The 19,500-nt window shown below is 48.0% G+C and overlaps 1 protein-coding gene across 1 annotated transcript in view; it reads right to left on the bottom strand.

The window, feature by feature from the left end:
• lrp2a (low density lipoprotein receptor-related protein 2a) overlaps positions 1-19,500 on the bottom strand; it is a 210,335-nt gene that overhangs the window by 177,601 nt on the left and 13,234 nt on the right. Inside the window, exons 6-11 of the mRNA XM_078404632.1 lie at positions 17,490-17,606; positions 14,269-14,415; positions 12,199-12,315; positions 8,253-8,381; positions 5,663-5,832; positions 1,015-1,238 (exon numbers count right to left, since the gene is read on the bottom strand). Of these exons, the coding sequence (XP_078260758.1) occupies positions 1,015-1,238; positions 5,663-5,832; positions 8,253-8,381; positions 12,199-12,315; positions 14,269-14,415; positions 17,490-17,606 (904 nt within the window). The remainder of the gene's footprint in view (positions 1-1,014; positions 1,239-5,662; positions 5,833-8,252; positions 8,382-12,198; positions 12,316-14,268; positions 14,416-17,489; positions 17,607-19,500) is intronic.

The following is a 19,500-nucleotide window of genomic DNA, read 5'->3' on the forward strand; positions in this document are numbered from 1 at the left end:
CTCCATTGTCAGAGTGAGGTCAAATGCAAATCGGAGGAACAGCACCTCATATTTCGCTTGGGCAGCTTACACCCCAGGGGTATGAATATTGAATTCTGTAACTTTAAGTAACCCCTCTCTCTTCATCCCTCCCCCACCCAAGTTGTACGAGCTTCAAAGTCGTCTTGTTGAGTCTCATTGTCTATAACTCATTTTCACCTGGGCCACAGCAAACTATGGCCTGTTTCCTTCATCATCCTACCTTTTTAGAGTATCTTTCATTGATTTGTTCTATACATCACCGTCCATATCTCTCCTTTCCCTCGCCCCTGACTCTCAGTCTGAGGAAGGGTCTTGACCCGAAACGTCACCCATTCCTTCTCTCCAGAGATGCTGCCTGCCCTGCTGAGTTACTCCAGCTTTTTGTGTCCATCTTTGGCCACTTTCTACATTGAGATCGACAACTGGATATGTTTCTGGTCCCTACTCCTTCCGATCTTTGCTGGAACCAAAAGGTGATTCGCATTTCGACTCCAGTCTGAATCGTACCACATTTGCTTGACATTAGGATGATGATGTGCTGAGACCATCAGGGGTCAACAAGTACCAATTTGCTTCAGGGGGCTTGTGATCAAAAACACCTCAGCAGTGTAACAGAAGGTTGCAGCATCATTACCTCCCGTGGGGCCTACTGGGTTTTGCTCTTAATAACGAAATATATAGGTGGTGCAGCGATAGAGTTGCTGCCTCACAGCGCCAGAGACCCCGGTTCGATCCTGACTACGGGCGCTGTCTGTACGGTGTTTGCACGTTCTCCCCGTGACCTGCGGTGGGTTTCCTCCGGGTGCTCCGGCTTCCTCCCACACTCCAAAGGCGTGCGGGTTTGTAGCTTATTTGGCTTCTGTAAAATGTCCCCAGTGTGTGTGGGGGATAGAACAAGTGTGAATGGGTGATCGCCGGTCGGTGTGGACTCGGTGGGCCTGCTTCCATGCTGTATCTCCAGATTGAACTAAAGGCAATGGGTGAGTTTCTTACCCGACAGTGGGGTCGAGAGCAATGCCTCGTGGCCTGCCCAGGTTTTCTCCAATCAAGGTGATCCGGTTCCCCCCATCCAGATCGGTGAGCTCAATGCGGTTGATGCTGGTCTCCACCACGTACAGTTTATTGTTCACCCAGTCCACAGCGAGGTTTTCCGGAGTGTCAATGGACACGTTCAAGATTTCCCGCACTCCAGTGCCGTCGAGATCCACAGAGAAAACCTGGCAGAACACGGGTCAGTAAAACGGTTCAGCAGACAATCAGAACCACTTTGGTTACCCAACAAAAGACACAGAGGAAGGGGGCGGCGCATCAGTAGAGTTGCTGCCTCACAGCACCGGAGACCCGAGTTCGATCCTGACAACGGGTGCTGTCTGAATGGAGTTTGTATGACCATGTGGGTTTTCTCCGGGCACTCCGGTTTCCTCGCATATTCCAAAGACGTGCAAGTTTGTAGGTTGATTTGTAAGTAAGATGTAAAATTGTCCCTAGTGTGTGTAGGTTAGTGTAGGCTAGTATGTGTAGGATCGCTGGTCGGCGCGGACTCGGTGGTTTGAAGGGCCTGTTTCTGCGCGGTATCTCTAAAGTGTAAAGTCCAAACTCAGGAGGTCAGGCAGCATCCCTGGAGAACATGGATAGATGACTTTGCGGGGCGAGACCCTTCTTCAGGTAGTCCGAAGAAGAGTCTCAACTCAAAACGTCACCTATTCCTTCTCTCCAGAGATGCTGCCTGACTCGCTGAGTAACTCCAGCTTTTTATGTCATTTGCATGGATCAAGACAAAATATATATATATAAAATCTCTATTATGCGAATTTATGTTGACAAATCTTGGAGCTTTGAGTTGTTTCAGCTCCTAAAAATGGATGGGCGATCCGTGAGGGATTGCATGTAAGTTCTGGATTGAAGTGGAAGGTGGGCAGGGATTTAGTCGTTGCTGCTGCAGCTGTTAAGGGGCTTTTGGACATGTACATGGTAATGGAGGGACATGGATTAAAAATCCAAACCGACCACCCAACAACCTCCTACCCATTGCCTTCTTGCACCACAAGGCCTGGCCAAGCATGGAGACCTGGGGTGTGTAGGAAGGAAGTGCAGATGCTGGTTTAAACCGAAGATAGACACAAAAAAGCTGGAGTAACCCAGCGGGTCATACAATAGACAATAGACAATAGGTGCAGGAGGAGGCCATTCGGCCCTTCGTGCCAGCACCGCCATTCAATGTGATCATGGCTGATCATTCTCAATCAGTACCCCATTCCTGCCTTCTCCCCATACCCCCTGACTCCGCTATCCTTAAGAGCTCTATCTAGCTCTCTCTTGAATGCATTCAGAGAATTGGCCTCCACTGCCTTCTGAGGCAGAGAATTCCACAGATTCACAACTCTCTGACTGAAAAAGTTATTCCTCATCTCAGTTCTAAATGGCCTACCCCTTATTCTTAAACTGTGCCCCTTGTTCTGGACTGCCCCAACATTGGGAACATGTTTCCTGCCTCTAACGTGTCCAACCCCTTAATAATCTTATACGTTTCGATAAGATCTCCTCTCATCCTTCTAAATTCCAGTGTATACAAGCCTAGTCGCTCCAGTCTTTCAACATACAGCATCTCTGGAGAGAAGGAATGGGTGACGTTTCGGGTCGAGACCCTTCTTCTGGTTTGAAGAAGGGTCTCGACCCGAATCATCACCAATCAGCTTTTTGTGCCTATCTATGGAGACCTGGGAGAGAAGGTCTCCCTTCTCTAGAGGAAGCTGAGAAGGGAGCTTCCTCTAGAAGACCAACTGTTGGTCTCCAGGCACCAGAAACTATCCACTCATTATTTCCTCACCAGACCTTGTCTGTTCCACCCACCAGCCAGGTCCCTCATCACCCTGTCCTTCTCCCTCACTGACCAACCTCCCCACCACCACCCACTCATAGAGCGTGGAACCGCACAGCACAGGAACAGACCCTTTAGTCAGAGGCTGGTGAATCTGTGGAATTCTTTGCCACAGAAGACTGTGGAGGTCAAGTCAATGGATATTTTTAAGGCAGGTAGATTCTTGAATGTTAGATAGAGCTCTAGGGACTGGCGGAGTCAAGGGATATGGGGAGAAGGCAGGCACGGGTTACTGATTGTGGGTGATCAGCCACGATCACGATGAATGGCAGTGATGGCTCGAAGGGCCAAATGGCCTCCTCCTGCACCTATTTTCTATGTTTCTATGTTAATACGGGTGCCTGGGGTTATGGGGAGAAGGCAGGAGAATGGGGTTAGGAGGGAGAGATAGATCAGCCATGATTGAATGGCGGAGTAGACTTGATGGGCCGAACGGCCTAATTCTGCTCCTATCGCTTATGACCTGACCCTAGTCGTGACGCCAAGTTGAACTGATCTTATCTGCCTGCGCGTGATCCCCATCACTCCAGTCCCTGCATATCCATGTCATCAGCTGGTCACATTGCACTTTTGCTCACCACACATAGTGTCCCACAAGGACAGCAAAGCAATAGAGCCGTGCAGCGCCTTACAGCGCCTTACAAAGGCCCGGCTTTGATTCTGACTACGGGTGCTGTCTGTACGGAGTTTGGACATTATCGCTGTCACCACCTGGGTTGTCTCCGGGTGCTCCGGTTTCCTCCCACACTCCAAAGACGTGCAGGTTTACAGGTTAATTGGCTTGTGTAAATTGTCTCTAGCGTGTAGGGTAGAATTGCGGTATCGGGGATCGCTGGTCAGCACAGACTCGGTGGGCTGAAGGGCCTGTTTCCACATTGTATCTCTAAACCAGTGAGAACTAAAGGAAGGGCCTTTGGTGAGATCTTACTCCAGCAACTCCCTGGCCACATCTCCCGGTGGTCCTTAAATAAATCCCACCATTCATGGGGCCACCTCTGCGAAGAGCATGTGTGGGAAGGAACTGCAGATGCTGGTTTAAACTGAAGATAGACACAAAATGCTGGAGTAACTCAACGGGACAGGCAGCATCTCTGGAGAGAAGGAATGGGTGATGTTTCGGGTCGAGACCCTTCTTCAGACTGAGAGTCAGGGGAAAGGGAAACAAGAGATATAGACGGTGATGAAGAGTAATATAGAACAAATGGATGAAAGATATTCAAAAAAGTAACGATGATAAAGGAAACAGGCTAGGTGAAAATGAGTAACAGACAATGAGACTCAACAAGACGACTTTGAAGCTGGTACGACTTGGGTGGGGGAGGGACAGAGAGAGGGGGGATGCAAGGGTTACTTGGAGTTAGAGAAATCAATGTTCATACCCCTGGGCTGTAAGCTGCCCAAGCGAAATATGAGGTGCTGTTCCTCCAATTTGCATTTGGCCTCACTCTGACAATGGAGGAGACCCAGGACAGGAAGGTCAGTGTGGGAATGGGAAGGGGAATTAAAGTGTTTGGCAACCGGGAGATCAGGTAGGTCCAGGCAGACTGAGCGTAGGCGTTCAGCGAAACGATTGCCCAGTCTACGTTTGGTCTCACCGATGTATAAGCATTTTGCATGTAAGCACGTGAGAGCATTTTTGGGCAAGGGATTGATATCGGCGCCCTCTTGTTAGAAGTTATGTAAGCCATGGAGGGGTTGGGGTGGGAGTGGAATTAGTTGCCTTCTTGGTGAGGAGATGATTGAAAGCTTGGCATGGGTCGGTTGGCATAACCTAAGTTTGATTCTGTTCTTGGTGCTTCGTTACAAGAACTTGAACAGGGTCCAAGTCAGTTTATTTTTAGCACTGGAGGATTTCATAATGTACGTGTCACCAGTCTAGGTGCGGGGTTCTCAACAGTAGCGTGCCTCAGGGAAGTCAAGACATAGAAACACAATACACACGAGGTACATGGGCTTTCAACAGCTATTCATCTGCCCCGGGTCACTGAACCAGTGCCCTGCTTCGGCAATGTTGCACAACTTATTTATTTATTTAAAAAAAATAAAAAAATTTAAAGCATATGTGCAAATAATAATAAACGACAAACTGGTTATAGAATTCTTACATAGCTTCAATTTTTAAATTTTTAAGGAAAAAATAAAGATGAAAAGAGACTGAAAAAAAAGACTATAAGCTAATAGAGAGAAAGCAAAGAAAAAAGAGAATTAGAAATATAAAGATTATGGGGATAGATCCGGGAGTTAATGAGTATAGTTGTACATCCAACCCTAAACTCAAGTTTTAACTTTAGTTTTAAATTTTAGTTTTGTGACAAACCCATTTACTTTTTTTAAAACTCAATAAATAGATTGTTTTTTAATAGACAAGGGAATTAGGGGTTACGGGGAGCGGGCAGGGAAGTGGACATGAGCTATGGTTAGTATAGTAAGACCTGAGTAATCTCCTGGACAAGTTTCGATCGCCTAGCTTGGGGTCGGAGAGGAATTTCCCGGATTTTTTTCCCAAATTGGCCTGGGTTTTTATCCGGTTTTTCGCCTCTCCCAGGAGATCACACGGTTCTTTTGGGTGGGAAGAAGGGCGATAGTGGGAAAGGGGTTGGGGTAGGATCAGCCATGATCGTATTGAATGGCGGAGCGGGCTCGAGGGGCCGGTTGGCCTACTCCTGCTCCTATTTTCTTGTGTTCTTGTGAGACCATATTTTAAAAAATAGATCTGGTTTGTCAATTAAGGCTAACCTTATTTTTTTCCAAATGCAAGGTCACCTTATTTTGAATGGTATCTGTCCAAAAGATCTTGCCCAGATTGTAGTGGAAGTCCAGGCCGACAGCGATGCCGCGGTAGCGAGACTGCACGAGGATCCGCGTGTCCCCACCGTGGATGCTCCCGATCAGCAGATCACGGCCGTTCGAGAAGATGATGGATGGAATTCCAGCTGCAAAGGCAAGAGCGAAGGTCAGTGCCCTCCCGCTGACCTCCGTCAGAGACACGCCAGCGTCGGGCCAGTTCACAAACATACACGTGCTCAATTTAATTTAGGAGAGAGTTGGATAGAGCTCGGGGGGCTAGTGGAACCAAGGGATATGGGGAGAAGTTGGGCACGGGTTACTGATTGTGATTGATCAGCCCATGATCACAATGAATGGCGGTGCTGACTCGAAGGGCCGAATGGCCTCCGCCTGCACCTATTTTCTATGTTTCTATGTTTCTCTGTGCTGTAATAAGGTCATAAGTCACAGGAGCAGAATTAGGCCACTCGCCCCATCGAGTCTACTCCACCATTCAATCATGGCCGATCTATCTCTCCCTCTCAACCTCATTCTTCTGCCTTCTCCCCACAACCCCTGACACCCGTACTAATCAAAAATCCACTTTAAAAAATACCCAATCACTTGGCCTCCACAGCCCTCTGTGACAATGAATTCCACAGATTCACCACCCTCTGGCTAAAGAAATTCCTCCTCATCTCCATTCTAAAGGTACATCCTTTTATTCTGAGGCTGTGCCCTCTGGCCCTAGACTCTCCCACTAGTGGAATCACTGCCTCAATTAATATATGTCACTTTTTAAGAAGCTACTTAGTAGCACATAAGGTAGTATAATTCAGTGTGAAATACATACAAAAATGATGCTGCCCTAGAAATGAATACTATTTTGATTCATTGGAAACTAAGCAAAATGTCAACAGGCTGTGTTTGTAAGGAATTTATATTTCAGGACTCTTTTCCGTTTATTCATCATCACCACTAATTTTTTTACAGCCAAAAAATGCTACATGTATTGAAGGGCTTGAAAAAGGTGTTGTTATCGACGTGGAGTTTTTTACCGAGTGTTTGACAGTGAGATCACTGCTCAGCCTCCTGCACACCAAGGAATACGGTCCAAAACTGCTCAACCTCTCCCTCTCGAGTCCTGCCAACATCCCCGTAAATCTTCCCTGCACTCTCGCCAGCTGAGTGGCATCTTTCACACAGCAAAAGCCCGAACACAGTACTCCAAGTGCGCCCTCACCAACTGGAAAATACCGTCCCGACTTCCCTGCTCATACTCCCACGGTCAATTACAGTAACCATTTGCGGCTGTCTGAATGTTGCAATAGTTGACAGTGGCGCAGCGGTAGAGTTGCTGCCTTACAGCGCTTGCAGCGCCAGAGACTCGGGTTCGATCCCGACTACGGGTGCCGTCTGTACGGAGCTTGTACGTTCTCCCCGTGACCGCGTGGGTTTTCTCCGAGATCTTCGGATTCCTCCCACACTCCAAAGACGAACAGATTGTAGGTTGAATGGCTTGGTACAAATGTAAATTGTCCCTAGTGTGTAGGATAGTGTTAACGTGCGGGGATCGCTGGGCGCAGCGGACTCGGTGGGCCGAAGGGCCTGTTTCCGCGCTGTATCTCTAAACTAAACAAAACTAAACAAAACATTATTTTTGGAAGGTTTGTCTTTGGAAGCTGTGTATATATTCCCTGAATATATTCCCTGAATATATTTACAGACTAGCTTCTAAAAGCTGAAGCTTCCGGACTGCCTTTAAAATGGAAGTGGAGAATGCCACTGGGTAGCAAGATACAAAGTGCTGGAGTAACTCAGCGGCTCAGGCAGCATCTGTGGAGAAAGCGGATCGATGATGTTTTTCGAGTCGGGACTCTCCTTCAGACTGTCCTTCGGTAGATCTAATCAACAGCTTCTGATCAACAGGTATTTAGTCACAAAATAGGGTCTCGACCCGAAACGTCACCCATTCCTTCTCTCCTGAGATGCTGCCTGACCTGCTGAGTTACTCCAGCATTTTGTGAATAAATACCTTCGATTTGTACCGGCATCTGCAGTTATTTTCTTACACAACAGCTACGGGAGGGTTTAGTAAGCACGAGACGGTGTGGCGAGGTTGTGCTGGGAGACCCAAGTTCCAGCACGGTGGCGCAGCGGTGGAGTTGCTGCTTCACAGCGCCAGAGACCCGGGTTTGAACCTGTCCACAGGTGCTGTTTGTGTGGAGTTTGCACGCACTCCCTGTGACCGTGTGGGTTTCCTCCGGGTGCTCTGGTTAACTCCCACGTCCCAAAGCCGTGCAGGTTTGTAGGTTAATTGGCTTCTGTAAATTGTCCCTCAGGGGGTACGGGGAGAAGACAGGAACGGGGTACTGATTGAGAATGATCAGCCATGATCACATTGAATGGTAGTGCTGGCTCGAAGGGCCGAATGGCCTCCTCCTGCACCTATTGTGTATTGTAGGACAGAACCAGTGTATGGGCGATCGCTGGTCGGTGTGGACTCAGCGGGCAGAAGGGCCTGTATCCACACTGAACCTCTAAATTAAACAAAAGGAACTACCCTGGCCCTAATGCTGGGACTTACATGAGACGTTTGCTCGGCAGTGCTTGTGGTGTTCCAAGATGTAGCCATGCACACAGGAGCATGAATAACTTGCAGCTTTGCTCCAACACAGCTGGTCACAAACCCCCCAGACACTGCACTCATCAAAGTCTACAGGCAAAGAAGACAACACACAGTTACACTTCACACATTATGGCCTTACGAGTATAATCTATATACTAAAACTCTCGTTTGTTCCTTTGTTTGTTCCAGAACTACAGCCAAAACGGTACACGATAGCGCGACAATTGTGGCCCACCTTACTCACCGTCGTCCCTTTGGTGCTAATGGAAGAAGTTTCATTGAAATCGGTGTTATATTTTTAAAGTTATTCACATTTTTAAGTTTAAATCTATCTCCTAGGGAGGGAGGGGGAGGGGGAGTGGGGAGTGGGGAGTGTGGAGGGGGATGGGGAGGATGGAGGGGGGGAGGAGGGGAGGAGGGAGTGGGGGAGAGGGAGAGGAGAGGAGAGGGTGCTGCACCAATGCAGGAGAGGTTTGGGCCGGACGGGTTCACTTGGTCGAGTCTCTTACAAAGGTTGTGGCAGGATTAAGAACTAGTTTCGTTTATTGGCCTGTGTACCGAGGCACAGTGAAAAGCTTTTTTGCTTTGTGATGTCCAATCAGCGGAAAGACAATACATGATTACAATCGAGCCCTCCACAGGTAGAGGATAAAGGGAATAACATTTAGTGGTGTAAAGTCCGATTAAGGATTCCCAGAGGGTCTCCAGAGAGGTAGTTGGGAGGTCAGGACCGCTCTCTAGCTGGCGAGAGGATGATTCAGTTGCCTGTAACAGCTGGGAATCAACCTTTCCTGAATCTGGAGGTGTATGTTTTCACACGTCTGCACCGCTTGCCTGATGGGAGAGGGGAGAAGAGGTAGTGACCGGGTTGAGACCGGTCCTTGATTATGCTGCTGGCCTTGCCGAGGCAGCGTGAAGTGCAGATGCAGTCAATGGATGGGAGGTTGGTTTGTGTGATGGTCTGGGCTACGTCCAACTGGAAGAGAGGCTGGGAGGAACTCGGCCAGTTGTCATATCATTCAGTCCTAATCCTAACTTTCTTTAGTCGTTGCTGCTCTACATAAGGACACGGATGTACAGGGTGTTAGGAGGAGTCTGAAACCACCTGTGCCCTTTGCACGGTCACACTGCAAGGGTGGCCACTCTTTGCAGCTGGTCCCAGAAGACAATCTAGCATCCTCCACTACAACAGCTACACCAACAAATAGTGAAAGGCCTCGATAGAGTGGATGTGGAGAGGATGTTTCCACTAGTGGGAGAGACTAGGACTAGAGGTCACAGCCTCAGAATTAAAGGACGTTCCTTTAGGAAGGAGATGAGGAGGAATTTCTTCAGACAGAGGGTGGTGAATCTGTGGAATTCTTTGCCACAGAAGGCTGTGGAGGCCAAGTCAGTGGATATTTTTAAGGCAGAGTTAGATATATTCTTGATTAGTACGGGAGTCAGGGGTTATGGGGAGAAGGCAGGAGAATGGGGTTAGGAGGGAGAGATAGATCAGCCATGATTGAATGGCAGAGTAGATTTGATGGGCCAAATGGCCTAATTCTGTTCCTATGAGTTGCGCACTTATGAGCTCCACTCTTTTAGATCTCCATTGAAATTGTAAAACTACCAGGATTTCTACAGTATATTCCACACTCTGGTATTTTTTTCTTTGCATTATCCGTTATAGTTGTGTATGGGTTGGTTACCCGTGTCACGATGACACACATAAACTTCACACTGTACTTCGGTACACAAGACAATATCAAACTAATATCACACTGTCGGAGAATGTCAAACCTTATGAAGGGCTTGTTATTGTGATCTTACAGAGGTGTACAAAATCATGAGAGGAATAGATCGGGTAAGTGCACAGAGTCTCTTGCCCAGAGTAGGTGAATCGAGGACCAGAGGACATAGGTTTAAGGTGAATTGGAAAAGATTTCTTAGGAATCTGAGGGGTAATTTTTTACACAAAGGGTGGTGGGTGTGTGGAACGAGCTGCCGGAGGAGGTAGTTGAGGCTGGGACTATCCCAACGTTCATTTAGACAGGTACATGGATAGGACAGGTGTGGAGGGATATATGGGCCAAATGCAGGCAGGTGGGACTGGTATAGATGGGGCATGTTGGCTGGTGTGGGCAAGTTGGGACGAAGGGCCTGTTTCCACACTTTGTGACTCCATGTTGACCAAACTTGCCAAACTTGTTGAAAGAACCAACCAACAATGGTGGCATGTGAGTCAAGTAGAACCTCTTTCACTCTCTCTCCCCCCCTTGCCCTGTGTTCTCCCCTCATTACTGGACCTCATGGTATAGTCCATGACGAGCGGGTAGTCATGCAGTCCGGCTAACAGAGAGACTATCCCAGATCCTGCACCTTCAGCACCTGGGTCACTCTCTGATCAGCCCATGGCTTTTCAAATCACTGACAAATTACTTTCAGATATTTCTGTCGTCGCAGTGGGTAGAGCTGCTGCCTCACAGCGCCAGTGGCCCGGGTTCGATCCTGACCTCGGCTGCTGTCTGTGTGGAGTTTGCATGTTCTCCCTGTGACCACGTGGGTTTCCTCCAGATGTTCCAGTTTCCTCCCACATCCCAATAATGTGCTGGTTGTTAGGTTAAATGGCCCTCTGTAAATTGCCCAGAGTGTGTGGAGAGTGCGTGAGAAAGTGGGATAACCTAGAGCTTGTAGGAGCCATTTATGCTTAATTCAATTACTGTCATTGTGTTATGGCTAGTTTCTTTTTTGCATGCTTGTGGGTGTGACTTATCGAAACGTATAAAATTATTAAGGGGTTGGACACGTTAGACACAGGAAACATGTTCCCAATGTTGGGGGAGTCCAGAACCAGGGGCCACAGTTTAAGAATAAGGGGTAGGCCATTTAGAACAGAGATGAGGAAAAACTTTTTTAGTCAGAGAGTTGTGAATCTGTGGAATTCTCTGCCTCAGAGGGCAGTGGAGGCCAATTCTCTGAATGCATTCAAGAGAGAGCTAGATAGAGCTCTTAAGGATAGCGGAGTCAGGGGGTATGGGGAGAAGGCAGGAACGGGGTACTGATTGAGAATGATCAGCCATGATCACATTGAATGGCGGTGCTGGCTCGAAGAGCCGAATGGCCTCCTCCTGCACCTATTGTCTATTGTTTATTGACTTAATACGAAATGGGGAATGTCTAGATGGGAGGAGGCTAGCGTGGCGACAGAGGTTGTGGGTCAGTTTAGACTTGGAGGATGGTGAGCACACTGTTCTTTACCACGCGCTCACACCGGCTATATTTGTAAGAACCACACGGTAATAACTATAAGAATTCTGAGATATTGTTAGAAGAAGAAACAGTTGATAAAGTACGGAAAGTGATGAATTACTCTTTGACTTGTGCTATTTTAATAAAACCCAATTAATGAAGAAAATAAGTTTGGAAGATTCGTTTTTGTCATATCAGGGTGCGTCGTGTGCGTAAGCTATACCTATATTTCATCCCCGAGCAGTAATGGCTATCGAAGTTTAAGGATAAGGGGGAAGCCTTTTAGGACTGAGATGAGAACGTTTTTTTTCACACAGAGAGTGGTGAATCTGTGAAATTCTCTGCCACAGAAGGTAGTTGAGGCCAGTTCATTGGCTATATTTAAGAGGGAGTTAGATGTGGCCCTTGTGGCTAAAGGGATCAGGGGGTATGGAGAGAAGGCAGGTACGGGATACTGAGTTAGATGATCAGCCATGATCATATTGAATGGCGGTGCAGGCTCGAAGGGCCGAATGGCCTACTCCTGCACCTATTTTCTATGTTTCTATGTTTCTAAGAGGGACTTTGAGATGGTAAAGAAACTGCCATTACTAGTGTGAGCGGAGTGATCGATGGTCGGCGTGGACCCGGTGGGCCGAAGGGCCTGTTTCCATGCTGTAGCAGTGAAACTCACCAACACAGGAGCGGCCATCAGTGCCAAGGATGTACCCTGAGGGGCAGAAGCAGATCCCGCCTGATGGGGAGGAACGACAGTGATACTCACAGCTGAGAGCGGCACAGTTGCGTACACCTGAAAGTAAGCACAGTCACACCTGTATCTATGTGCAGCTGAATGTAAACGCAAACATACTTGCATTTATGTACATCTGAACCAAACACAGATACACGTGTATTTACAGTATGCACATGGGAAAGTAAACACAAGTCTACATGTATCTATGTACACCTGAAAATAAACACAGGTGTACACCGATCAGCCAACACATTATGACCTGATGAGCCAAAACATTATGCCCACCTGCCTAATATGCTGATGGTCCTCCGTGTGCAGCCCCATACGCAGCAGGGTGAGATGCACTGTGTATTGTGACACATTCCTCCCCTGACCACCATTAACATTTTCTATGACTTGTGCCACAGTCGACCTTCTGTCGGTTCGGACCAGACAGGATAGCTTTCGTTGCCCTCGCGTATCGATGAGCCTTGGGCATCCAACACCCTGTCTGTCGCCGGTTTGTGGTTTGTCCCTCCTCGGACCACTGTCGGTAGGTACTCACCACTGCTGACCGGGAGCACCCCACAAGCCTTGCCGTTTCAGAGATGCTCTGACCCAGTCGTCTGGCCATAACAATTTGTCCCTTGTCAAAGTCGCTCAGGTCTTTACTCCTGCCCATTTCTCCTGCATCCAACACATCAACTTCAAGAACTGACTATTCACTTGCTGCCTAATATATCCCACCCCTTGACAGGTGCCATTGTAACAAGGTAATCAATGTTATTCACTTCACCTGTCAGTGGGCATAATGTTTTGGCTCATCGGTGTATGTGTTTCTATGCACACCTGAAAGTAAACACAGGTACACATGTATCTATGCACACCTGAAAGTAAACACAGGTACACATGTATCTATGCACACCTGAAAGTAAACACAGGTACATATGTATCTATGCACACCTGAAAGTAAACACAGGTACACATGTATCTATGCACACCTGAAAGTAAACACAGGTACACATATATCTATGCACACCTGAAAGTAAACACAGGTACACATGTATCTATGCACAACTGAAAGTAAACACAGTTACACATGTATCTATGCACAACTGAAAGTAAACACAGTTACACATGTATCTATGTACACCTGAAAATAAGTACATGCATACGTGTATTTACGGGGGGGGGGGGGGGGGGGTTGATTAAAAAATTACACTTTAATTATCAATAAATGGCAGATGATGTGTTCAGGATTTCAGCATCTGCAGGTTCTTGTGAGGCATCTCACTGGCTTTCCCCTGACATCTCGGGGCAGATGGACAGCTGGTGTGACTTGGATGGAGGAGGGATGGTGAGAGAGGGAATGCTGGGGTCACTTAAAGTTAGAGAAATCAGCTTTCATACCAGTGGGCTGTAAGCCGCCCAAGTGAAATATGACATGCTGTTCCTCCAATTTGTGTTTAGCCTCACTCTGACAATGGAGGAGACCTAGGACAGAAAGGCCAGTGTGGGAATGGGAAGGGGAATTAAAGTGTTTAGCAACCGGGAGATCAGGTAAGTCCAGGCGGACTGAACGAAGGTGTTCAGCGAAATGATCGCCCAGTCTATGTTTGGTGTCACCGACGTATAAGAGTCCACATCTTGAACAACGGATACAGTAGGTATTACAAGAGGGTACACTCTTCTCTTGGACCATTCTACAGGCAGGAGGTACAAGTCCGTTCCAAGAGTACGTGCTGAGGGACACACTCAGTCTAGGGTCCTTCCGCTGCTGGACATTGGGGGGCAGGGTGTGGTGGAGAGAGACGCCCCTCCAAATAAGGGAAGGGATTCCACGTCAGTGGGCCACATGAGTGGCAAGGGTGGGAGGGGGTAATTTTGTGTAACTGGTGTATTGAATGTATGCATTGAATGTACGTACAGCCTCCGAGAATGTCGCATGGAGTTTTGGAAGGAACATGTTTTGTATATATTTATTTCTTGAATACAGTTTTTTTTTGATAAGTTTTTTTTCAAAGTACTCACTGCAGTTGTTTCCGGTTGTAGAGTTCGTCTCGTCGCCCCCGTCGGAGCAGTCCTGGATACCATCGCACAGCTTGTTGAGGGAGACGCAGTGTCGAGAGCCAGGACAAACCCATTGCCGCGGGGAGCACTCTTGCGCTTCCCCCCTCTCTGCTCAGACAGACGGAGAGAGAAAAGGAAACAGATTGGTAGAGGAGCCCAGCACGACCCGAGCACAGCCTCTGGCTAAACTGAAAATGCCGCTGTCGACTGTGAAGCCACTGCAAAGCCAAAAAAAGCACTCCAACAGCTGTCCAGTTGCTGAAAAACCCAACTCCCAGGGGGAAATAGTTGCACTGTTTTATATCTGAACATTCGAGAGATATTAAAAGATTTGTTTGCACATTGTACATATGTCATTCCACGCGGACATCTTTTATGAATGTGGAAAATACTAATGATATTAACCGGTCGGGCAACAGCTGTGGAGGGAGAAACAGTGAATGTCTGAACGATGGACGACTAGAAGCATTTAGCCTTTTACCTTAAGAAAATAACTGCAGATGCTGGTACAAATCGATTTATTCACAAAATGCTGTAGTAACTCAGCAGGTCAGGCAGCATCTCGGGAGAGAAGGAATGGGTGACGTTTCGGGTCGGGTCTCGACCCGAAACGTCACCCATTCCTTCTCTCCCGAGATGCTGCCTGACCTGCTGAGTTACTACAGCATTTTGTGAATAAATAGTCTTTTACCTTTCCTGAAATGCTCAACTGCTAAATCTTTACATCATAGTCGGCGCGCAAAAGCACTGGTGACTTATCTGCTGAGCTGGTAGTTTGTTTTAAATACTTCTGATCTAGCCCTGAAAAGCACAACCAAATGCCCTGAACTGCAGTTAGTCATAGAGTCATACAGTTTGGAAACAGGCCCTTCAGCCCAACTTACCCATGCTGACTAAGATGCCCCATCTACACTAGTCCCACCTGCCCGCGCTTGGCCCAAATCCCTCTAAACTGATCCTATTCACCTTAACCCTCTGAACCTAAGCTTGCCATCGTAACAATGAACTTTGAGTAGGCTGGGTCTCTATTCCATGGAGTGCAGGAGGATGAGGGGGGTCTTATAGTGTACAAAATCATGAGAGGAATAGATCGGGCAGATGCATAGAGTATCTTGCCCAGAGTTGGGGAATCGAGGACCAGAAGATATACACCTATATACCTATATACGTTTAAGGTGAACGTATATAGGTTCAAGGTGAAGGGGAAAAGATTTAATAGGAATCCGAGGGGTTACTTTTTCACACAAAGGGTGGTGGGTGTATGGAACGAGTTGCCAGAGGAGGTAGTTGAGGCTGGGACTATCCCAACGTTTAAGAAACAGTTAGACAGGTACATGGATAGGACAGGTTTGGAGGGATATGGACCAAGCGCAGGCAGGTGGGACTAGTGTAGCTGGGACATTGTTGGCCGGTGTGAGCAAGTTGGGCCGAAGGGCCTATTTCCACGCTGTATCACTCTATGACTCTATGACACTATCCTATCCATCAAAACCCTGAATACCTATCCTATCCATCTTAACCTGATCATAATTCTCGCCTAACCGTCACACCCATACAAAATGGGTCGTTATAAAGGGCTTTGCTGATACAATATACAATACAATACAATATATCTTTATTGTCATTGTACAGAGGTACAACGAGATTGGGAATGCGGCTCCCATACGATGCAATAATTTAATTAGCTAGTCAGTATTAATTTAAACAACCCAATGAAACAAAGTAGAACAGTTTTAAGACAGAATAAAGTGCAAATAGATCTGTGCCGGATCACTGTGCGATGTGACCATCCGGCTCAGCAGGACCGGTTCATAGCAGCTATGGCCCTGGGGATGAAGCTGTTCCTGTCTGGAGGTGCGGGCGTAGAAGGCCTTGTATCGTCTGCCCGATGGAAGGAGTTCGAACAGACTGTTGCAGGGGTGTGAAGAGTCTTTGTGAATGCTGGTGGCTTTCCTGAGGCATCGTGTGTTGTAAATGCCCTCCAAGGCTGGTAGCTGTGTTCCGATGGTCCTCTGAGCTCTATGGACTACCCGCTGGATAGGGTGCTTAGAGCTCTATGGACTACCCATGTAGGATAGGGTGCTTAGAGCTCTATGGACTACCCGCTGGATAGGGTGCTTAGAGCTCTATGGACTACCCGTGTAGGATAGGGTGCTTAGAGCTCTATGGACTACCCGCTGGATAGGGTGCTTAGAGCTCTATGGACTACCCGCTGGATAGGGTGCTTAGAGCTCTATGGACTACCCGCTGGATAGGGTGCTTAGAGCTCTATGGACTAACCGTGTAGGATAGGCTGATTTAAACTCACCCTATCCTACACACCAGGGGCAATTTACAGAAGCCCATTAAGGTGCAAACCTGTACGTCTTTGGAAACCGGTAGCAAACCCACATGGTCACGGGGAGACCGTGCCAACTCTGTACAGGCAGCACCCCTGGTCAGGATGGAACCCGGGTCTCTGGCGCTGTGAGGCAGCAGCTCTACCGCTGCTCCCTTAGGTCATGAACCTAAAACATGAACTTTCCCCTTCTCTCGCCAGATGCAGCAGGCCAGCACTCCACTCTCATCCTTTTCACTCATTCAAATAAGTCTTTGAGTTTTCGAAGTATAGCTCTGGGGAACTGTGATTACAGAGGTCCCCGCTGATACTCTGCTGCTGCTGCTTTCTACAGCTCGACGATGGGAACGATGATGCTGTCGACCCAAAACGTCAGCTCTTCCTTTACTCCAGAGATGCTGCCCGTCCCGCTGAGTTACTCCCGCTTTGTGCATCTATCTTCGACAATATCGTTAGTGCGGGTGTCAGAGGTTATTTTAGTCAGAGGGTGGAGAATCTGTGGAGTTCTTTGCCACAGAAGGCTGTGGAGGCCAAGTCAGTGGATATTTTTAAGGCAGAGATAGATGGATTCTTGATTAGTGCGGGTGTCAGGGGTTGTGGGGAGAAGGCAGGAGAATGGGGTTAGGAGGGAGAGATAGGTCAGCCATGATTGAATGGCGGAGTAGACTTGATGGGCCGAATGGCCTAATTCTGCTCCAGTCATGAATGAATGGGCAGAGTCAGCTGGGGGAAGATGGTCCCACCAATGATTCACACTTGGTAGATTCTGCAACCCCCAGTCTACAGGTTGTGGGTCTCACTGGTTTAGACGTTAATCTACTCACTGATTGCCCCCCATTCTTACCGCAGCCTCTTTCATCGGCATTGTCTCCACAGTCATCGTCCCCATCGCACAGCCAGTACTGATGGATGCAGTGGCCACTGGGGCAGCTGAAATAGTCTCCAGAGCACACCGGGTAAGCTGCAACACACAACACCATCACCACTCCATGTCACCTCGTACAGATACAGGCTACCCGCGTTAGTTTAGTTTACAGATACCGCGCGGTAACAGGCCCTTCGGCCCACCGGGCCCGCGCCGACCAGCGATGCCCGCACGCTAACACTAACACCATCCCACACACACTTGGGACAAGGTGCAATTATACCGAACCGATGAACCTACAAACCTGTTTGTCTTTGGAGTGTGGGAGGAAACTGGAGTTCCTGGAGAAAACCCACACGGTTCACGGGGAGAATGTACAAACTCCGTACAGGCAGCACCCGTAGTCAGGATTGAACCTGGATCTCTGGCGCTGTATGGCAGCAGCTCTACTGTTGCGCCACCGTGCTGCTTTTATGCTCCTCTTTGTAATGCATTTTGGTTTATAGCGACGGGGCTTCCCACAGTAATCTGACACTACTGTCTCTTTAAGAACACAGGCTACTAGTTGCACTGGGGAGGCCATGGACATTGCCAAGCAATTGTTTCGATCGACATATGGGCAATGACATTCTATTAAAAAAGGGAACGGCCACGATGGCGCAGCGGTAGAGTTGCTGCCTCACAGCGAACGCAGCGCCGGAGACCCGGGTTCGATCCCGACTACGGGTGCTGCCTGTACGGAGTTTGCACGTTCTCCCCGTGACCTGCGTGGGTTTTCTCCGAGATCTTCGGTTTCCTCCCACACTCCAAAGACGTACAGATATGTAGGCTAATTGGCTTGTTGTAAGTGTAAATTGTCCCTAGTGTGTGTAGGATAATGTTAGTGTGCGGGGATCGCTGGTCGGTGCGGACTCGGTGGGCCGAAGGGCCTGTTTCCAAGTTGTATCTCTAAACTAACAAAATGAAACTAAAAGTATTTTTAGCATGCCACCACAAAAATACATCTTTATCTGTTAAAAAGAACTTTGTATTTGAAAACACCTTGTAGTGTCACGGAGTGACCACTAGGTGTTTGGAGCGAATCCCTTAATCGGTTATAGTGGACAGTCTGCAATAATGGACACCATCCCCCCCTTCTATGATGCATTATAACGAGGGTTATTTGTATTGCTAGACACTCTGCAAAATAACTACAGAGTGGCAGATTTTATTTGCAAAGGATAAACAATCAAAAATGTAGTGTAAGAAAATAACTGCAGATGCTGGTACAAATCGAAGGTATTTATTCACAAAATGCTGGAGTAACTCAGCAGGTCAGGCAGCATCTCAGGAGAGAAGGAATGGGTGATGTTTCGGGTCGAGACCCTTCTTCGACTGAACGGTTCGAGACCCTTCTTCAGACTGAAGAAGGGTCTCGACCCGAAACGTCACCCATTCCTTCTCTCTCCTGAGATGCTGCCTGACCTGCTGAGTTACTCCAGCATTTTGCAATCAAATATGTAGTTCAGTTTCAAGACACAGTGTGGAAACAGGCCCTTCGGCCCATTGAATCCGCACCGACCAGCGATCACCCATTCACTAGTTCCATCCTACACATTAGGGACAATTTACCCGAAGCCAATTAACCTACAAACCTGCCTGTCCTTGGAATATGAGAGGAAACCTGAGCCACACACAGTCACAGGAAGAACGTACAAACTCCATACAGACAGCACCCGCAGTCAGGACCGAACCCGGGTCCCTGCCAGTGTAAGGCAGCGACTCTACTCCATGTGAAAGCCTCCAGCTGCTAGCTGGGGTTATCCATGGCTTTTCACGTGCACAGACCATTAGATAGGGTGTGAACGCATGGTGTGGAGGATGGGCATGCTACATCTGTGCTGTGTCACGTCAAGTCAATGGAGATGACCATCTAGTGGGGCTGCGGTGAAGGTACAGGCCCATGAGAACTTCCCACCGCCTGACGTTACAGTGAGGGCCACTATGTAGT

Source organism: Rhinoraja longicauda, chromosome 8, assembly GCF_053455715.1.
Source record: "Rhinoraja longicauda isolate Sanriku21f chromosome 8, sRhiLon1.1, whole genome shotgun sequence".
NCBI classification, from domain to species: Eukaryota; Metazoa; Chordata; class Chondrichthyes; order Rajiformes; family Arhynchobatidae; genus Rhinoraja; species Rhinoraja longicauda.